Genomic DNA, 22,504 nt, shown 5'->3' with positions numbered 1-22,504 from the left:
ATGTTACATAATAAGAAAACTTCCATATGCTAAAAGAGAAACTTAAGATGTCATTACATTGTAGACAATACTTCAAAATTTTAATTTCAGTGTATGATCACTTTTGTACCAATTGTACACAAAATCATCAAGGAAACAGCCACCTTAGACAATAAGAACACTTATAGCCATATATTGATGTGATACCAATTGAAAGAGCAAAACATTAATTTTCTGGATTCCTCAGTCTTAACAAAAATCCAGACAAGAATGGTTTGGGGCAGACTGAGATATCTCATTAATGTCACAAACTAGATTACTAACAAAATCCCCTGGGACACACTTTACTTATAGAAGCTTAGAGCCACAATACACTGTTTGTACATACCCAGTTTGGAATAGGAACTCTTCCAGATGTGAAAACAAAATTAGCCAATAGTGCAAAGATGCAAGTGCAATGCACAAACTCACAATTTTAACTGTTAACTTTTTGGGATCTATTATTGCCTTGCCTAATACTAAGGCAGTGTCTCTGTGGTATGTATTTGCCACATAGAACACTGCTGCAATTTTCCTAGACTAGACATCAGAGAAGTTTGATATTGTTATAAAAAAAATACACAACACAGTCTGCCCACTTCTGCCACCCATGCATAGAGTTAGACCAGTGATGAACTGTGTTTACATCTATGGGTAAAAAAACCACCAATCTAAATGTCCTGCTTTTAATATTTAAAACAAAGGAATTCCTTAATAGATGTGTCCATATAGTCTGTCTTTCTCTCTACAAAAATCACTACATTTTATTTTGTTTAATGAATAGCACTGTATACACATTTACAAACATGCATGGGCACACACACTCTGCCCCCTTCTTCCCCTTCTGGCTGTATTTACCTCTCCAAGATAGCAAATTTGTTTATGTGCAACTTCAACAAAGACTTCTATTATGAGATTAACAGTCTCTGGTGTGTTTTTGTACACTTCCATTAATCCAATGCAATTATTAAGGAAGTCCATTAGGAAATTGAAGAGAATTGCTACATTATCAATCTGGGTAGCCTCAGCAATGCCACAGAGCGCTTCTAATGTAGCAGTGATTTCCTGCTTCACTTCCTCCTCCTGGCAGATCTGCTGGAAGTTTTCTTGGTTTATCACATTCAAGAATCGCTGCTGAAGTGGCTGAAGAACCTTGAAAATTTTCAGAAAAATCACATTAGGATAAGCATACTATTATATAAGATGTGAGGTTTAAATCACTTAGCAAACTCATTGCTTTTGGCATGGCAGCAAAAGAGTAAATCACTTCCAGTTGCCAGTGGCTCAGTTATGTCATTATCTGTCTCATTAATGCAAGCAGAAGTGGTAGTGAGCAGTGCCTCTCATTGTCCATCATGGCCTGCAGGCAGGTGTCAAAATGAGCACCTCCATAAATATTTTAGGTAATTTTGTAGTGTTCAAACAAATGACAGTGACTTTCTCTGGCTCAAAGCATTTGATTCCCTTAAAATTCAGCATTAGGGGAAAAAAATTGCTACAGCTTATTAATGAAGCCATTAAGATTAATGCTCACAATTATCTTTGCCCACATTACAATTCTCAGTAGAAAAATCACTTTTGTCATTGTCTGTATTTTAAAATTAGGAACTTCTGCAAAAATAGTCAATTTTTTTTTCCCCCCAATTACTTCCACTGCATTGCAGGTTTACCTTAAATCACTAATTTAGTAGCTCTGCCAATAAAAGCATGATTTTATCAGAAGGTCAATGATCTACAAAGTCACATGGTGCTTCCTGATGCCATTTCAGCTACTTCCTAGCATCAGCCTTTCTGGTATTAAATGCTTTAATGGTGCCAGGGCACAAAGAACTGGTCAAGACTCTTCATTATGTTCCACATCAGCTTTTTACTTATTGTCATTATCACTAAGCGATAACAGAATAACACCATAAAATTAAAATGAAAGGAAGAAATGTCCCAGTGCAAGAGAAATTTTTAATCTTCCATAATAGTCTCTTTCAAACATATTGCTCTAGTATCTGCTTCACAAATCCTTCAATTAATTATTAGCGGTTTCTCTTTGGGTTGAGATATTTCAGATACCATTTAGATGCAACAAATCTCTTTGACCATTAAAGAGAGAAAAATTTTAAAAAATCATCAGTATTAAATATCAAAATATGTTATACAAATTGATTTTGTGTCACTATGAAATTCCCTAAACTAACTTGTTGCACTGCTTGCTTATATGGAGGTAATAGAAGTATCAAAATATCTTACCTCTGTCCAGTACTGTTGCTTTGTTTCTGTATCCATATGAGCAAAACCTCCTAGAACTAAAGCTTTCATTAGTGTTCTCTGCACAGAACTAGACAAATAGTGAAGAGGAGGGCTTCGCCTTGCAAACTGTTTAGCTAAATTCCACCAGTTTTCACACTGAATAACTAAGTTTGCCCTAAAAGAGGGAAAAAAAAAAATCATTAAAGACTTCACAAAATTGTATGAACAGAGCACATCAGGTTTCTAGCAGTTGCCAGAAGTTTCTTGTTGCTATATGTTTTTTAATTCCTTTATTCTGAGGCTAAATTGCCTTTTGATTTTCATCTTACTAATGCCTCAGCTCTCAGATTTCTAAAGTATATACTCTGAAAATAAATCAATTCACACAGGAGAAAAGCAGGGAAGTGCTTTAGTTTTACACACATACACACACAAGAGTTAATGGACATATTGCATGGATTAAAAGCTTAGTCTCATTACTTCATAATAAAATAAGCAATTTATTCCAAAACTAGTTCCTGTGGGGTTTAATTTTTTTAAAAAGAAAAATCTTCAAGCATTTTAAATCTTCATACTTCAGAACAGTCTTTCAGTAGACTGTGAATGTATGACTGCATGTATAATTGCAAGGCAATTGACATAAATAAAGCATTCAACAACTTCCTGCTTCACAGTTTGCAATATCAAAGAAAACTTATTGAAATTTGACTGAATCCACAAAATCCTGTATTTAAAAAAAATTAATTTAGGTTTACAAAACATATTTCATACTGGCTTAGCCAGTATCTGAACTCCTAATCAACAAAAATTAACAGCAACACAAAAATCCTTGCAATAAGAGTGGAGACCAGTAGAGTTTTCCTTTCTCACTGTTTAAGAGTGAGACACAAAAGTAGGGAAGGAGAGTGCACTTCTAAACAGTAATAAAAATTAGGTGATGTTTTGTCAAACACAGGTCTCACTCCTCAGCTTGTCAGACAAGTTTGTGGTGTTTTTTGCAGTTATAGTATGTGACTAAAGCAATTTGACTTACAGAGACATGAATATGAAGTGCCCTATATCTGGATTACTATGGCCAAAAAACTTTAAAGGAAGCAAAAGAAACTTTTTGACTTCCAGAGGTATAGCAACTTACCGCTCTCTCCTTTCCACTAATGTTACTAGCAGTTGTACAGTATCATTTGCAAGGTCCTGCTCTGAACTCCACACTGCCAGGTTACTGATCACTTTTTCTAAAAGGTAACCCACAATCCACTGGGAACCCTCTGTATCAGCACCAAATGCTGTACTAAATGGCAGACTTATCTATAAGAAAAGCATTAAAATGAGTGAGTTTTACAGAAGCCAGAACCCAAAAGTGTATGGCAATCATTTTCAGCAAATTCTTTTCAGGCTGTCACTTCTATCCTACTTAAACTACACAAATGTTACATAGACAAAGGCAAAGAATACCTGTAATAGAAAAATCTTTGCCAAATTTATCTTGCGATTTTAAGCACAACATCTAAAACAAAGAAAAGTTTCGACCTCGTTACAAAAAAGGTTTGAGTATATCTAGAGTTTTAAGGCCAATGAAAGATCAAAAGCTTTAATAATGAAAAGATCCCAAAATCACCTCCCAAAAGTGTTTCCATTAAAGACATAATCCCTCAAAATTCAGTGGTAAAAATTATTACTAGTTCTTGTAAAAATTAATTTTCACCTCAATTTTTCTGCATCTGCTTTCTGCAGATGGCTCCTTCAATCTACACATCTTTTAGGAAACATGTCATGCTCTGGTCCTGGCACATTAAAATATGCCTCCTTAAAATTGCCTGCTCTCCTACCTTTAAAGAATGTTTCTCAAGAATAAAATCCAAAGACTTTGAAGCAATTGTACAGGGGCTTCCTGTCAGCACACCACTAACTCTTCTACCTTTGAGAACTCATGATATATATATACATGGCTGAGCATAAGGTTTAAATAGAGATTTCAATCACTTTCCCGTGTCAACACAAACTAAATGTGTGCATTTCCTAGACACACTGTTTTGTTTCTTCACATTGTTTTTCACATGGATCTCCTTTTAACATGATCTCCAATTCTTGCCCAACTGGGACCTTTATGAATTCTTAGCTGTGCTATATGTATGAGCTGAATAATATGACTCCAAATATTAATAAGTCTGCGTGATACCTATTATTGTTAAGGAGAGGCCCCCTGAAGCGTTAGTATTCTTAGTTGCTTCAATAGTGGAAATAAAGGGGAGGAGGAGAAAACTTCCCAAAAATTAGAGCCAACAGGACCTCCTCAGGATGGGTGGCCTCTGTGAGCTAGCTGGATTACAGTTAGTTTAATAAGCAAAATCAGGATCAAGTTCTTATCGTGATTAGTGCTGTCCAAGCACAGTAAGAAGTTGCCCTTTACAAAGAACACATGAAGTCATGATATATACAATGAGAATGAGGAGAGAAAATAGCATGACATTAGCTAATGTATACTACCTTGTGATGGTGTTAGATATCTAACTCAATCATGATCAAGAGCAATTGCTGTATTAGAGATGAAATGTAAAAACTGATGGACACTCATGATTTATAACATCACTGCAGTCAGTGAGTTTCACTATGCAGCCCAGGAGCACTATGTTATTCTGATATGGCAATGGCTACCAAAAAACCCCACATTTACAGCAAAATGTGTAAGAGTCCCCTAAAAACTTAAATTTGTAATTCGCAAATGAAAGAAAACACCAAATTTCAAATAAATTCCAAAATAATTCACAACCCATAAATGTTAAAAATACTTAAGCATTGCACTTTCAAATAGCTACACTGACACTTACATTCACAGGATAATACTATTGCTAATACTCACAAATAAATTCATAAAAGTTATATCCTTACCTGATCATACAGCTTTTCATCTACTAGCAGGTAAGTCTTTGCCCAGCGCTTGAGGAACCATACAATATCTTTGCCCATCTGGGGGCTCAGGAGGTGTGTGAGATTTGCCCTTATTGCTCTAGATTCTACTTCTGACACTCTTAAAATAGCAGATAACAACCTGCAGATTTAGAATACAATCAGGATGCTGAGAGTGGTTTTTGGAGAAGCAATGCAACTACCAAAATCACTTTCATTTTTCACAAAATATGACAGAAGGATTAGGATCATACAAAGCACTTCAACTCTAATCAAGTAAAAAGCACCTGAATTTATTGTTTTTGAAATGCATGGTAAAAGAGATCGAGAACAGAGCAAATATCCTCCAAAAAGTTCCTTGCACCATGAAGTTTAATAAAAGGTTCTATTTGTCCAGCATTTTCAGGGTGACACACAGCAAAAAACAAGTACAGAAATGACGAGTTATTTTTCTCTTGTTCATTACTGCTGGGAAATAGTCTAAAATAGTAAATCACAAGCTGATTGCATTAATATAATCAGTCCATAAAACTGCATTAAATACTAGCTCTTGTAGTACATTAATTTAATTTTGTAAGAATGTGATTGTGCATATGAAATTTAGCAGCTGACAGTGGACTATTTCTTGAAGACATTTCAGAGTTATTGCCAAAGGGCTTCAAATCTCTCCTTATTTTGATCTGGTTTTATTCCCACCACTGAGACACTGCATCAAGTAATCCTGTTTGGTGGCCACTTCTTGAAGTGGCCAGTAGTATTAAGTGAGCAGTGTGTTCAACCTTCTAAACACTAGGCACATACACCATTACTAATGTAGGTCCACTTTTTCTACCTTCTTCCCAGAAGAAAACATTTAATGAACGCAACAACTAATCTTAGGTGAAGACTCATGTCAATTTAAGAGTGGAATACAATCTTCTGAAGAGTGAGGATCCAAATTGAGGAGTCCTTTGTGAGCATCAGCCTTCTTGCAAAAAGAGAAGGGAAATCTCTCCTGCTTCTTTTATAGGCTGACAGTGATGTCTGTACATAACTGACAACAATTCCTCACGCTCTGAGGATCAATTTTGCTGCTACTGCCAAGCTTGGGCAGTAACCCATATTCAAAGTAGAGAAGCTCACTGATGGTCTGGAAAGCATTTGCTTAAGCTGTATATGTGTTGAATGAATTTTAGAGTATATATTATCCAAACATTTTGATCTGCCAACTTTTTTTACTTCAGTAGTTTTAAAGATTTTCAGTAAAACATAGATCAAAGATGGGTTTTCAGTAGAAATACAAAAACCATTTCTGTATATTCCCAAGACTTTGGCTTATGATGTCTGTAAAGACTATTAGGTCAATCTTTCCTTTTTCTATATTCAGTGTTTACATATTTCTTACTTTTCACAGAAGTCTAATCACATTCTGGGGTGATTTTTTTTTTCTCTGAAAAAGCATTTAACACACTTCATAGCACAAGATGCATCCTTACCTAATTACAGAATCAGTTCTGTTGTACCCTGGGATAGAAGAGGCCTTTTCTCCTGGAGATCCCAGAATCTGAAGTGTTGTATTGATGTCAACCTCAGCTGAATGTTTAATGGAATATTCCATTACTTCTGGAGGTATTAGCGGAGTCTCTCCCTGAGTATCATTAGCCAAGAGGTAGCCTTACATTAAAAAAGAAAGAGTGATCACAACTTTCTACCCTAGGTTAACTTATGGCTTTCTGATTAAAGAATCCATAGGCTTAACTGCAGACATCATACCAGAATCAAATGTTTGTACAGACCCTGACTAACACTGCTTAAATGCATACAAGTTAATTAGAATCCTTAAAGCCATTCAGTAGGAAAAAAACCTAAAGTGACAAGAAACCAAGACTGGAAAAAGAAACCAAGTTAAAAACCAATAAAAAAGAGACAAGTTTTGCTTCATGTGAAAGTGCTACAGTCAATTCATCTACGTGGGGGAGAGACAAAACAACATTTTGTTGTCATTTTTGTCTTCTTCTGCTATGTGGTAAAAAAGTCATGTTTTACAGCTTCTGTGCTGAGTCCATATCATTTGGGACGTCTGTTTTGCTAACATCTCAAATCTGTGAGAGTCTTTCAGACCTCAAGTACCTGTGCTGTAACACAGTTTTCCTCACCTAGCAACTGCAGATCAGTTGAAGCATGGATACTCTGGTATCTACATAATATTAATTCCAGCTGTAGTTGTCGTTTTCAATATCTGATCTCATAACCATCTGTGAGCTACAAACTCCATCTCAGTATTACACAAATATTATAAACACATTCATGTCAACATCTGACAGCAACTAAAACTCCAGATCTTAAAAAAAGTCCCACAAATATTTCATACATTATACACTTCCCCGAGCAAAGTACAGATTTAGGTGTTACTACATTTGCCAACTTAAGCAAAATATTGTCACCTAAAAATCAAACCCAAAAAGTCTCTAAATTCAAGAGGCTCTAAATTTAGAGCAAAAAGGCTATAAAATACCCGAAATGTAACAAAATAGAAGGTCATGGATCATCAACACTGAGAAAGTCCAGAACTTACAAAATTCTCTGTCACCATTACCCTGATCTCATGTTCATTCCCTTATAAAGTCATGTGCACCCAGTCACTGATACCACCAGACTAATTTCTTGACTAGGCTGACTGATAACACAACTCAAAAAATCTATTGCAACAAAATTAGTTGCAGGAATTTCCAACAGACATTGATGAAACCTTTACATGAGGTAATCATTAGAGATAATATTCCTGTTACTCAAGGCAGATCATAGTAAGACAAGGTCTTTGCAAGTCCTGTATATAAGATGAAATCATTGTAAGGGATAAAATGTATAGTCAATTGAGAGTAGTTGATATACTTTTTTTTTTTCTTTTTTCCCCTGAAGTGTTCCAGCTGCAACAAAACTACCAGAATAAGTACTATTTAAAGCTGTTCACTAACCTGTGACTAAAATAAGCCAATGAATATCCTCATACAGGTCGTCAAGCACTTTATTGTCAATTGAACCTGATGCTGGTGAGGCAAGTAACTGCTGCTGATGTCTTTGCAACTGTCCATGGAGCCTTGTCACTCGGTCTTCTAACAAACTGTGGACAAATAACAAAGTAACTTTGCTGTTTTAAAACTGTTCTGGCAAAGCTAGGCTTTTCCTATGTGACTGCTTTATTGATTTGCATTCATGAATATTTTTTTGTACTTACCTTGTGAGAAGAGGTATGCAGTGCTCTGCAGCAATCCTCCCCAGCATGCCTACGCTGGCCAACTGGTCACAGAACTGGTCTCTGTCATCTTCCTGCAGCTCACTTATTTCTTCTTCTTCCCGAGAGGCCACACCATTGGCAGTCTTTGGTTATTTCAACAAAATTAGAAGTAACCAGTTAAGAGTCATACTTGTGAAATTCATTATTACCACAAATTTCTGCATTATTTTGGCTCTTTCTTGCAAGATAATTTGCACTTGTGAACAACAGACTTGTACTAAATTAGACACAGGAAAATTAAACAGAGTCAACATGGGCTCATATTGTTTTAAAATTAGCATTTCACAAACTCTTTATCAAAATGCCACATTCAGTTGATTTGGTAACATTTCAATAGTTCTCAGTTGTCTGAGATGTTACCTGAATCATGTAATAGGCAGTACTTTTCATGATGAAATGAATGTTAGCCCTTTCATTAAAGTTTTTCCCTAACTTACTGTTTGAGGGAAAATAGTAGTTTAAAAAGTACTACTAAATTAAAAAAACTACATCAAAAGTAAATGCTACCAACTCAGAAAACAGTAGACTAATAATCTTGATGATCTCAGTTTTATTTCTTGCTGATGCAGGAGCTGCACTGTTCAATTTCTCAAAGCTTATCTTGGTTGCATTATAAAACTATTTAAATTATAATCAGATCTTACTCCTTGAAGAGATGAAGCGTGATATGCAGAAACCAAGCATAAATATTAAAAGTGTTTCTTTCTTATCTATTAATCATACAATTTATGCAAGTAACAAAGTAAAATACAGGAGGCAGAGAAAGCCATCAGTCTGCTTTGTTTCTATAGAGGCCCTGGAAAACTGATTCCACACACAACTCCTTATGCAAAGTGCTTTTAATTCATCTTTTCTTTATGTAACCCAGCAAATCATTCTCTTTTGGCAACATCAAAGTTGCAGCTGTTTATTGAAGGGTGAGCCTCTGCTCTCAAAGCAGAGACTGAAAGTTCCTGTTACCGCTTTGATATAGAACAAGAACATTCTAAAATGCCAGCTGTGGCTTTTAAAGGTTACCCATGGGATAAATGACTTATCTCACAGAATGACATGAATCAACCTGTGTATACAAGTTATGTCAAGACCGCCTGATATGAATTCAAAGCTCTCTTGTGAAATATTTCTCTCAGTTTTGGCACTGTTATTACCATCTGTTACATATTGAGATAGCAGAATTATGTTTTACATAGTGCTTTTCAGAATGAGGTATCTCTGAGAGCTTTGCACAGCATCAAATTAAAGAGAGACTTTATACAGCTATTGAATTGAATTTGTGCAATAACTAATTCATCCAACATCCACATTCAACTGTCTGTGTAAGAATCTATTTTAGTAAGATCCAGATTCCTGGCAAATAGACAAATCATCTTTCTTTTTCAACGGTTCAAGAGATACTTGATGTACTTGTAAATTTTCTCTAGACAGTCAACTGTTCAAAAACCCAACTGGGAATTGATTTTATCCAAAAAGACCACATGATCTTCCAAGTTTCTTCTACTTTGAGCACAGTCAGTCTACATTTTTTCAGATATTTATGCAAGTCAGTCATATTTTGAAGATAGTGCATTGGAGGCAACAATCAGAAAAAAGGCCTCCAATTTCACAGAGAATTTTAACTAACATTCTAATCCACAAGGAAGGTCAGAAGTTTAGTCACTGTGTCTGAGGAAAGAACAAGATACACACTGATTTGAGTTACAGCTTTACTTTTCTTCTTTTTTTTAAACTGATTTCCAACTTTACATTCCTTTAGTTTCCCTCTAGAATGAGAGAAATGGACTGGGAAATCCCAATGGAGTAACAAGTTCAGCTTTTTTTTTTTCATTTCAAAAGTCACAAATGGCAATTCTATACTAGCTGCCTTGAGCTACATAATATACAGACACCAAAAGGCATGGGCCAGTTACTGTATGTGATCATCCAAAACTACTACAATGAAGGCTTACCAAATTCCTCGTGCCATCAGGAGCAGCGAGATGGCACTGAATGTAGGAATTAAAGACTTGAACAGCATGTTGGGTAAAGAAACCTTTATGGAAATGTTTGTCATCTTGGACCAAAGTAAGCCAAGATTCCAGTAACTTATCATATGCCTCCATATATACCATGTCATCTTTGTCAAGCTGTAAGAGATGAAAAAAAAAATCTTATTACTAACTAAACCAGAGTAACATACTTATATTTATTATTATTTTACAGACTGCTGAAACAAACAAAAAATAGAACCTAAGGATAGCTAAGAAAATATCAGAATGAATTGAAGCAATGCATCAAAAAGGTCACTGCAGCTTTCATGCCTGCTAGGCTTTAAAAACTTGTCAATGTGTTTAGCTATTTCTCTTCATATGATGTTGCATATAGATTTATAGGTATTCCACTACCTCTGAAATAAAGAGAGAGAAAAAACAATGATTCCAGACAAAATCACTGCAAGATTACAAGTGTTCAAGAAACCTTATTACAGGTAGCTAGTTTTGATGATGAATCCCAACTTCTCATTCTATGAACAAACCAAAAGCCAAAGAATTAGAATAGAATAAGCCTTCAGCTTTAATTACTTAGTGAATTTCAATTGATGCTTCTTTTTAATTATTCATGTGCTTCTACATAGTACACAAGTTGCTAAAGGAAATAACTTCTCTCAAAAACAAAGTTCAGAGTTGCAGGCAAACGAAGGAATCTAAAAAGCAAAGTGATCATTTCTTTTTAAAAGTATTTTTAATGTAACTCTCGACTTTTTGTTTTGATGCAAAAATTGAATGTTTGTAAATTCATCCGACTTCAAAAAAACTTCAGCATGACTGTACAGATAAACATTCTACTAAGATGTTGTCTTCTCAAGTTTTAAACAGCAAGATGGCTCACAGAAGTTACCCTGACATAGCACAAGTTAATAAAATGTTTCAATTATGAAATAAAGAGATATTAAGGTCTTAATTATGCTCCAGACACAAGAATTCCTGACTTCCAGTGAAGATACAAACACGGCTGGATGAACAGGCAGGGAAAAGAAAACACTAGCTGGATGACTGATTAAGAGAAAAAACTGATATCACATTGGAAGCATTCCAAGATAGCTTCACAGCATCCTTTTGTAACTGCAAAGTTGTCATATTCCCAGAAGTTAAAATATGGGACATACCGATGCAATTGTGAAAACAAAACCTGAAGGTGACAAGGAGAGAGGCAAAATTGTACTCAACACTAAGTCATAAATTTAGGAAGGACATAAAAACATGTCTTTTTAAAACTTAGCTAGACACATGAATTTACTGACAGTCATTCGGTCCTGAAGTATTTTGACATGTATGTAATATATTTACATTTATAACTTACATATATGATATTTAAATTTTAATAATTGAGAGCATAAACAAATAGACATGTTTTTATGAAGAGCAAAATACCCTCAAAATGTAGCCAATTCATTTATTTGGAAAGGCAATAAAAATTTAATGCCATGAAGAAAAATTATTACAACACTTAGAAATAGTCTCACAAGAAATCTAGGACTAATAAGTGCCTACATAAAATAAATCACCAAACAGTAGAAAGACTTTATCCATATTGAATCAATGTGGTCCCAGAGAAATCTTACTAAAACATCCCAATTCTTATTTCAGATTATCTACTGCTGGGCAAAGTGACATGCTGTAGACTGGGAGCTGAATCATTCTGATAGGTCAAAACTCAAATGTTCAGGAGAAGCAAGACAAATCCAGTAAATGTAAAGCAAAGATGCTTAATTCCTCTTAATTTCCTCTCCGTGAAACAAATTCAGTCCTTCTTCCTTCCTAGCTTGCTGACCCTTTGAAGAAGTTACACTTTGAAAATCTGTCAAGCAGCAACAAGCTGCAAAGAATTGGAAGTACAGCAGAGGGGACCAAATTCAGAATGATCTCTGCTATCACATGATATTTGAAAAAATATCATGAAACAGGAACAGTACATTAATATTTGTTTTGAGAAAAATAAGCATTTGACATAATTTTTATTGGACATTTTATCCAACATCCTGCTCATACTCTTCACTAATTCAGGTGGACTATTTGATTCTACTTCTGCATACGTGTTGAGCAAGGCAGAGCATAGCTGGGGATGAGCATCCTCTCTTACACTCAGTGTCATTAAAGGAAGAGCTTACTGTTCCATCTTGCCCCATAAACTAACCCTCAGCACTGCTGAAGCTCACTGCCCTCCCTCCACCAGGATAGCTGGTTCAGGCAAATGTTTCAACTTCCTTCAGCTGATCTCCCCAGCTCCAACTAGCAGGCTGACGTGAAACAGCATTCAAACATGATGCTTGGATTGGGGGGTTTTCCCCATGGCTGAAAATCAGTATTAGATGCTTTGAAGTGGTTTGCAGATTTTGATTTAGGATCTCCATATTTTGACAGTTTTCATAGCAGGTCTTCAGCTAAGTATATTCCTTGTGCTTGATGGGGTTTCTGCCATGTTCACATGGTATGATCTGCTGTCTTATCACATAGCAGAAATATGGGGAAAATCTACCAATCAGCAAAGCTTAAGAAGTACACCTGCTTGCATTCTGCTGCATTTTGTATTTCTGAAAAGCTCCAGGAATATTATCTGAGGATTCTACTGAGCCCAACATGCACAGTATTTCATCAGTCCGGAATCTCTTAACAGCACATGAGCTCAAAGAAAGTATCACTGCATGCGTTCTAAAAGAAATTTGGGGAACACATTAGCCATGGCCAGGACATGCCTAAGCCAAAAGACTGTTTTCAGGGATGCAAAGTAGTACTTCTATAGGCACAGCACATGGTATTACTGCACCAGACAGTGGTACAAGCTAGTGTAAGCTCTTGCTGAGAGATTTTTTAAAATGACATCATGTGGAGCATTATTTTCATTAAATATTCCAAATATTCCAGTTCTCAAGTAACAAGGTGCTAACTGAGGAAACAATATCCCTTTAGTTCCTTTGCATTTAAATGATAGCTATCATTTTAATGAATCTCATAAAGGCTTCACAGGAGCATTTCTAAATGTACTGGTGAACACTGGAACAAGTATTCAATATTCTACAAGAAAATCTCAAAAGCACACAAATTTTGATCAGTGAAGTTTGCAAAGGAGCTTTATTTTAGATTCTAAATTTAAACACTGATTTTCTGATTGAAAAGATGAAAAATTTAAGTGAGCACTGGGCCAAATATAATACATTTTAACCTTGCAGCAAAGACATGATCTATTGTTCTCTAATGAATGCTAATTAATATACCTGTGCTCTCTGGTAAAGAAACACATCCATCAACTTTCTAAGTAAATACTTCTACAACAATTTTCAAACTCACTCTGTCACCTACACCAAACTGTCAAAACAAAGAAAATCATCCTTTCTTATGACAGTGGGGAACTCTTGGTTAGTATCTTGATAGTCTCATTTTAAATCTATAGCCACTGCACATAAATAGCTGAAGTGCAAGATTATTCACTTTAATTTTGACGTTATTTTCTTCAAACTATGTGTCCTTGGTAGTTTTTATTTTTAATGCAACTTCTAGGTGCAGAACACTTGGGCTATGCCAACTGCTCTTTAATTTTACAACCAAAGTTTGAAAGAAGAAAAATCCTCTTAATTCCTGTGCTAGATTTGCATACACAAATACCATCTGAACTGTGTCAGCAATGAAGGTATGATCTGAACAGCTTAGATGTATGATGTTAACAACAGATCTTAATGGCTACACTCACTTAAAACAGAAACTCCTTACTCAGAACTCTAGACAGCAGTTAAGTTTCTGTCTGTCCATACATTCATGTAGTCATTTAAACTTTCAGGAGTGCAGCTTGTTCATTATCTACAACAGCAAGTCAGCAATACTTTCAGATTTTAATATTATAAATTAATCTGCTCACTTAAAAAATTAAGGTGCACTTTAAATCAAAATGAAGTCTGAAGGATGCACACAGTGTGTATTTATGTTCACTACATTGCGTGAAATAGAAAGAAAATCCTCTCGTATGTGATTTCAGAACTATCTAGGACACAACCACTGAACTGATAACAGTTATTAACAAAATAGCCAAAGTCTCGTAAGTGACAAATTCTCATGTCACTTACGCTTATCACAAAGAGAACGGAAAAAGGCTATCCATTTTTTTGAGAGCAGCTACTTACCACTTCTTCCAAGGCAGCACTTCTTCCAAAAGAACAGGTGAGGTGTGCGAGGCAGTTAACAAATGAAGAGAAAAGTTCATTTGGAATGGCCGTTAAAATATTGCGAGGAAATACAGTTATCAGATTGCTGATAATACTGGAAATTCCCACTGCTTCAGAGTCTTCTATTTCAATTCTATAGATAGAAATAGCAGTTTTTTGGCATTAAGAAATTTGCTAAAAGGGAATTGGTTTTGTTGATACATTTTAAATAAATCTACTTCATAATAAGCACCACCTACTTTAATCTGCCCTTTCTCAATTTAAGCAATCCAACAGTAAGCACAAATTACATCCAGAAATAAGCAAGCCATACCACTTCTCCATGCAGATATGCTACAGTCCAAACTAAAGATTAAAAGATGCCATCTAAATTTAGAGAGCAGGCATACATACCCATTGATAGTATTCAGTAATCCCTCAATGAAGTGTGCCAGGTAATCAACTTGAGAACCTTCATCAGGAAAGACTGGCCCGTGCAAAGACGCCAGCTGTGCCAGGCACTGTAATGAATCTTGGGCCATATCTGTATCTTCTCTGATTTTTCGATGTACCTTTCAGGAAGTGAGGTGGTTAATAATACATGAAAACAGGGTGTTCTTACAACAGTCACATGGCTCTCAATCCAAAAGAGCACACACCATAAAAAAAGCTTGCTATAACTTCCACTCAGTCTGAAATACAAGGGTTTCTGCAACTCCCTAAACCATGGCAAACACCAAGATCGTGACTCAGCCCACACAATCTCAAGCCTTGAATTAACTCACTGAAACTAACATTTAGTTAAGGCTCACCTACATGTTGAAAATTGAACTGTCTACTGAATGTTGTGTCTTAAAGAGTGAAACAGATGCCAGCCAGTCAGACATGCTGCTCCTTCTAAAAACAGCAATAATGACAGTCATCTCTATTATGCTAACTATGCCTAGGCTAGAGTCTTGCTAAAGTTAGTCAACAAGTTCAATCAAGATTATATAGATGCTTCTTTAGCAGAAGTAAACACTGAAGACATATACAAAAATGAATGCATCACTTCCTTGGCAACACCCTTATATTATACAAGGCCATCAGTAATCTTCCTGCATTTGTGCGAACTGTTATGTCATTATTTCTGTTGTTGAAACGTTCTAGATTTGAATCTTAGTACTTCAGTAAACATATTCTCACATACTTATTTTTATCAGTCAAGTACAGATTTAAAGAATTTTTTTAAGCTCATACCTATTTTTTCACAGAAGATTTAGTGAATAAATAAACAAAAGAATATAAAGTAGCTTTTTCACACAGAAGTGAAATTTAGCTAAATTATTTCAGCAATATTATACCAAAAAGTACAATAAAAACACTAACCACTTTTCTGTGGTGTTATAGTTGCAAGTTCACCCAACTCATAACTAGATGGATTAGCTGCACAGTTAATCCCTGAAAGATCAAACTAGCAGGAGAAATAAAGCCTGCAACAGAAATACCCCTCCTAATATACGTCCCACACGAGGCTGAGATTAGAAATGAAGGCTCTCACTCTAACACAGCAATCCTGCCAACTTTTGCAAGGTTATTAAAATTTCTCAGATCAGATGAATGAATAAAAATTACTACAATTTACTTACATTACCTCAAACACCAAACTACTGCTGCAAGCCTCAACCACTGCAAATCAGGAATCTAAAACCAGAACTGACAGCATACTGCCCTGTCTAGCATTCATTCAAAAATAATAAAATACAGGCAAGCCTTGGCCACTATTAAGTAAAATGCAAATGTATTAAAACAAATCTGCATATTATTAATTTTTTTAAAAAATCACAAATAGTAATTGTAAACCAATCAAGGAAACAAATATGCAACTCTGACAACTTCATACTATTAAACATAGAAGAAGGGTTAACATGTAAGCCAAAAAGTTATTTGCATGTGGAGGTTCACAGCTGACAGTAGCAACTGTCTGGATAGTCTAGACAGCTGTTCAGATTGTGTGTAGCTGCTGAGAGTTCTGCCAGTGATTTTTTCCACCTTTTCAAAACTGCTGGATAAACTTGCAGTAAAAAAAAAAAAAAGTAAAAAAAAAACCACAAGAAGTTTATCAAAATCCTATCAAATTAGGACATGTATCCAAACACATACTGTCAAGCAGCTCTGGAGAGTTATATTTACATTGTCTTATAATGACTTTGTCCAAGTTTTAAGCACATTTCTCTGCTTTGCAAAAATGAAAAAAAGCCTGAGAATGCTGAATTCTCAGATCCCAAGAGATGTAACCTAAGTCAAACTGCATAGCAAATTAATTTATAAGCCAATATATGTTGCTGCTGCAGTAAGTCCTAGCTGAGCGATGATTACAAACTTCTCCCAACAGTTATAAAAACAAAACAACACAATTCTATGCATTTATATCGATTTTAAACACTATGGGGCTTTTAATTTACAGAAATTGAGTACTACATTCCCCTCTCCCAATACTACCTCTTCCTTATTCCTTCTAACTTACTCTATTTTAACTTTTGTAGATTTCTCTTGTGCTGAGGAAAGAGATGCAGAAATCTGAATGCCGAAAGTAGCTAGAAAACTACATTACTTATTTTCAGCTGTTCTGTTGAGCAAATGCTTTAATATCAGCAACCGCACACTGCTCGTTTGATATTTTCTGAGAGCCATTACACCTTATCTGATTCAGTAAGATTCACTACTGTACTATTGCTCATCGTGCTTGCTTTTGTCTAACAAGAACGTGTCCAGAAGTATTAAAGGTCTAAAAGTTGAGATAACTATAAACATTTTTCTACTGCTAGTGGTCGTCAACTTAAAGCAACTAATAGGCAAAGTACAAGTTCAGCACCCTAGGAAAAAGACAATACTTCTGTCTCCTTAGATAAGCAAGATGAAGTGAACAGAATCAATCCTACCTGATGCAAAAGGAAGAGTCCGACAACACAGTTTTAGAACAGGAAGGAGCTGCTTTCCCTGTGGTCTGGACTATGAAAGTTGAAGAAAGAAACTTACTGTAAAGAAAAGCTCCATAACTCTGCTGTCCAGGAGGGTCTCGCGCCAGGATTCTGTTGGCTTTAGCATCACATTTTGTGAGGATTCAAACATAGCTATATAATGTCTGCCCAGTTATCTGGTGTCAAGGTCAACAATAACATTCCTACTTGGCTTTAAAAAAATCCTAGATACAACAGGATCCATTCAGAAAGAATGTAATGGAAACAAACTTTAAGCCTCTTCACATACACAGCATAATTCATGCATGAGGCCAAGGAATAAAAGGTATTAAGTATTGAAAAAAAGAATGCTCCAGGAATGTTAGATAACAGTTTGATCATAATTATGAGACATACCATAGCGATACGATCACTTTGATAACCAGGGTGTCTAATGTGACACTGCGAGAAGGGAAAAAAGCAACCGCAATTAACAGGTGTTAAAATTTATGCAAAATAGGAAATCATTTTCTAAAAAATTTTCCTGGCAGCTTTTAAAAAGGTCTTACCATAGCTAAAGATAGCTCATTGAAATCCAAATCCTATTTTTCTAAATAGCCAGATATGTGTCACAGAATGCAGATATGTTAGCCCTGCATTAATCTACATTTTCTAATCACACCAAGAAGAACAAAAGCACAAGGCAGCACAAGGCATTGTTGTATTCAATATATTTATAAGGGACGCTCATGAAAAATGTGCACGCTGTAAAGACACAATTTTGCTGCACCCATTTCAGCTCTCACAATGTATTTTGGCATAGCTTAATTTACAAAATTCTGCAAACAGTCTACTACAGAAAAAACAAACATAGCAAAAACATTTAAACAGGTTAAATTCTTTGTCAGTCTGATCACACAGCAGTTTTAATCAAAAATTTTTGGAAGTACTTCTCTTTGTGACACCATCCATTTCAAGTAGTAGTTGCTAAGTTAAAGCAGTTTTACTAATGTTTTATTTGTCTTTCTTAAACCCTACATTATCCTCTTTGATCCCTTTCTAACCCAACCGTCAGAGTAAGTAACAGCATGTTCAACTGCACATAATTTACTTACTGATGATGAACAGCATTACCTATTGTAGTGTAAGCAATTTGGTACTATAAAACACGTATAAGAAACTACTTCTATGTCTAGAATGAAATAAATTTTACAATGGTATAATTAAAAACAGTAGATCCCTTAACCTTTGATGGGTTTTGTTTAAGGGAAATAATATTTAAAGCAAGCAAGTAGTTGAATATGAAAAATTGTGTCACAAAGCAGGATGCACGATTTCATTTTATTTATACTTGTCTTCTGAGTTCTGCCACAAAACAAAATTTCTAACCACACTGTGAAAAACCACATTCCAAAGAAAGGTACTTTTTCCACAGTACAGCACCAACCAGACCTTCACTGGTGCTATGTGTCCAGGACTGCTGTCAGCACGTTATTCCGCGTAAGAACAATTAGGGGTTTTCACACTAGTGCAAAATAAAAGCATTTCACAATTTTCAAGATCATCAGTGTATGTTGAACTAACCAGATATACATTATTTCAGATGGGGAAAAAATAAATGTCACAGAATTTTCTACTTTACTTCCATCTGAAACACTGATGTAGTTTAACTGATCAAATATGCTTTGGTTCTACCCACGAAAAAAAATATAAATTATATGTGCATAAAATTATCACATGCAAGCATCCTTTATGAGGAATAATATTCTAAATTAAAACTAATTTTATCTGACAAATAAGGCTATGCCTTTTTTCCTTTCCATTTCCAATGTCTTAGTCAAAATGGTATTTTAAAATTGCTTACTGACAAGAATGTCTTTTGCTGTGACTCCCCAATAAGCTATTGGCTTGGATTCTTTATCAGAAGACAATTATAAGCACATTATCAATCTGTGAAAAATTTATTCTTTGCTAGGTTGAGTCTACAGAGGGGACCAGCTACAAAATGCTTTTCACATGGAATGAAAGAAGCACTAGTTTGCTGTCACTATTTTAACAAGACTCACTATTTAGAGGCCTTATCCTGTTATTTTAGTCTTGTTTCTCATGCTAACAGACTGATGACATATCTGACAATAGGAGATTTGTGGGTAAAATATCTGTTCACTGAACATTACAAATTCTGGCTCCATCTATCACAGAGATCTTGCAGCCATTTTCCAGCATGTACTACATGCATGCCAGCATTAGCACTGGCTGTGGAGATGCTTCCTGCCACAAAGTACTCCAGCTTACATTGTGCTACAGTTTGGTCTCAGTAACAGCAGTCTAGTTATGCCAAACCTGAAAAAAATGGCACTAAATCACCTTGTACATGGGTGTACACAGAACAAATGCACTCTTCATCATCCAAAATTAACTTACTTGTCACAACTCACAAAAAACCAAAAAGTACAGAATGAGCAAAACACTTTTTTTCCTAAGCACTCCAGCTTATGATTTAGACTTACAACATAGATAAATGATAAGCATAGATTAGTCTACTATGATACCCTGGAGAGGTTTTTTTTTGTTTCCAGAATGAAAAACAATTGTAAACCACTTCTGGTAATAATATAAATGTTTCTAACGTTCCCAGGTCTACTGAGGAATGATAAACTTCTAATAAAATTCACTTTGAATGATATGGAAATCCAGCCTAACAAACAGCTACCAGAAGCATGTCAATGTTTCACTCATTTTGCAAGGCTTAGGACACTGATTCCTTCAGAGATTCGAATCTTCTGCATGAATCAAATTATTCAGTGATGTGAACTGAACTCTACTAAAAATCATAACAATATAATTAGATGCCTTAATGTATGATAAGGTCCATATGCTGGCTATCACTGCCTAGAGAGGAAGACTAGAAGATCATAAAGTTAAAATAGATTTTCTTTTATCTTTGACTCAATTTATGCATGTAGACATTAGCTCTGTGCTTGGCTTTGTTTCATGATTTGGAGAAATAAGAGTAGTTTTTTCAAAGTTATAAATTTTTTATTTTAAAACTAATTTAGGAAAAAAAAAGTTTGAGGTTTTATGTGCTTCTTGGAGGAACATGAAAACAATGAAAAAAAACCCCAACATATGTGTAGTTTTCCTGTCACTCACCATCATCTGTCCCAGGAAGGGACTGATAGGTGAAGACGAATATTAAAATATTTCATATCCCAAGGTAGTCATGAGGGATTATAATATTTTACTTCAGTACTTCAACAAATTCCAGTATCTGAGAATGAATCCCACAATCTTTTTCCTAAGAGAGGCAAGGCTTGTTCTTCCACAAAACAGTACGTTTAGAACTCAAAAAACAAAGCTGAGATTTCTTCTACTAGAACCCCATTTTTAAGTTTGTGTACAGAAGTGAAACATCTCAGAAATGGAGGGAAAACAACTGGAGTGTTAAGGTCTGAATATATTTCTTAAAAGTCATTTTAATCACTTTACTTTTGTTGTTTGAAATATTTCTGGACCTTGTGCCAGTCCAACTTGCATTTTAAAAATAAAAACTGCATTAGAAAGGTACCTGCCCTCCAGTGTTATGTAAAATACTGATTTTATCTGGATTTTTAAGACCTCCTCTGGCTTTCTAGCTAGTGAGCCAAGCACATGGAGCAACTGCCTAAAACTGCTGCAGAGGCTTGCTGCCCCCTATGGAGAAATCCTTCACAGACCTTTCCATATCTTACACTCTCGGCAAATACATCCAGCATATGCTTAAATATTAAACACAAGTATTCTTAACAGTCACGAGAATGAAACAATACTTTGTGTTGGAGACACTGGACTCAGATTGCAGGAACAGGAGTAGGAAGTGCAGGAACACCCAAGCTAATTTTAAACCCGGCCAGTTCCAGAGCCATGCCAGTTCCAAGGTCATGACCACCCATGTGGATTCTGCAGCTTTTGGTACATTCTGCTGCTATAGTTGTGCAGCTTATGATATGCAAGCTGATCACTTCCAGCCTAACTGGCACATAAAGCACCTGTGCACATGTGGCTGCCACACAGATGTGGCTCAGGAGTCACCTTTCCACCACACACCAGCTGCCAACCAGGGTGCTGTAACCATTGCTGCAAAACTGGACACTTAAAAACCACTGGGGCAAGAAAGCAGAATATCAGCTCCCCTTCCCAAAAAGGGTCATTCCTGGTCTCTTTTCTGATATTATATTGTGAACTGATTACAGAATTCTTCAGGAAAACTGAAATTATGAAAGATTGTTAAAAAGTTCAACATCAATAGAAATATGTTTAGTGCAATTATGACAGAATTCAGAAGATCTTCCAGTCTTCTCGAGTTTGCATAATGTTGTCTTAAAAAGTTGCCAGAAAGGACTGACAAGTAAACAGTGTCCTAGAAGTAATTTCTAACCATCAGGGATTTCAAAGCCAGGTCAGTTTTCACCTAGAAGCTGTAGGTGATAAAAGTCTAATAAAAGTAAAATGCAGGTCTCTTAACTACAGCTGCTTCAGTTACATTGAATTTTGCTCTATATCTTAAAAAACACACAGGATAGTGCACCTACGCTTCATTTTTCAGATAAGAACAGACTGCTGCAGTAAATTCAGGATAATTCCAGGCTGCTAAAAAACATAAGGCCTATGGAAAGCAGCCATGGTGCTGAAGAAATCAATGTTGTCACTTCTCGGTGCAGGTAGAATAATTTCTGTAGCTGTGGAACAAATCAAACCAAAACCTGCTAACAAAACCCCACCACATTTATAGCCAGGTGGTTCCCTGCTCAGCATCATGTTCATGGGAGGTGATAAGGCAAGATGCCTTTTCAGCAGCAATGCCAACTTGAACCATTCCTCAAAATCAACCTTGAGTTTTCTGTGTCATTTTCATGCAGTTCCATTATGCATAACAGATGCTACAAATCTGGGTTGGACCGAGTTTAAACTTAGAAGTCT

At 35.7% G+C, this 22,504-nt stretch overlaps 1 protein-coding gene across 2 annotated transcripts in view; it reads right to left on the bottom strand.

Annotated features, from left to right (window-relative positions):
- The window catches only part of XPO4 (exportin 4), an 80,383-nt gene that overhangs the window by 16,369 nt on the left and 41,510 nt on the right, over positions 1-22,504 (bottom strand). For both annotated transcript variants that reach the window (XM_064409255.1, XM_064409256.1), the window contains 11 exons: positions 17,625-17,737; positions 15,021-15,178; positions 14,586-14,760; positions 10,384-10,560; positions 8,378-8,520; positions 8,118-8,263; positions 6,639-6,816; positions 5,146-5,305; positions 3,395-3,564; positions 2,260-2,434; positions 877-1,170 (listed from right to left, as the gene is read on the bottom strand). In XM_064409255.1, the coding sequence (XP_064265325.1) occupies positions 877-1,170; positions 2,260-2,434; positions 3,395-3,564; positions 5,146-5,305; positions 6,639-6,816; positions 8,118-8,263; positions 8,378-8,520; positions 10,384-10,560; positions 14,586-14,760; positions 15,021-15,178; positions 17,625-17,737 (1,889 nt within the window). The remainder of the gene's footprint in view (positions 1-876; positions 1,171-2,259; positions 2,435-3,394; positions 3,565-5,145; positions 5,306-6,638; positions 6,817-8,117; positions 8,264-8,377; positions 8,521-10,383; positions 10,561-14,585; positions 14,761-15,020; positions 15,179-17,624; positions 17,738-22,504) is intronic.

The sequence above is a fragment of the Passer domesticus genome, chromosome 2, assembly GCF_036417665.1.
Source record: "Passer domesticus isolate bPasDom1 chromosome 2, bPasDom1.hap1, whole genome shotgun sequence".
Taxonomy (NCBI): Eukaryota; Metazoa; Chordata; class Aves; order Passeriformes; family Passeridae; genus Passer; species Passer domesticus.
The sequence above is the reverse complement of the archived record's forward strand: the minus strand, read 5'-3'. Positions and strand labels throughout refer to the sequence as shown.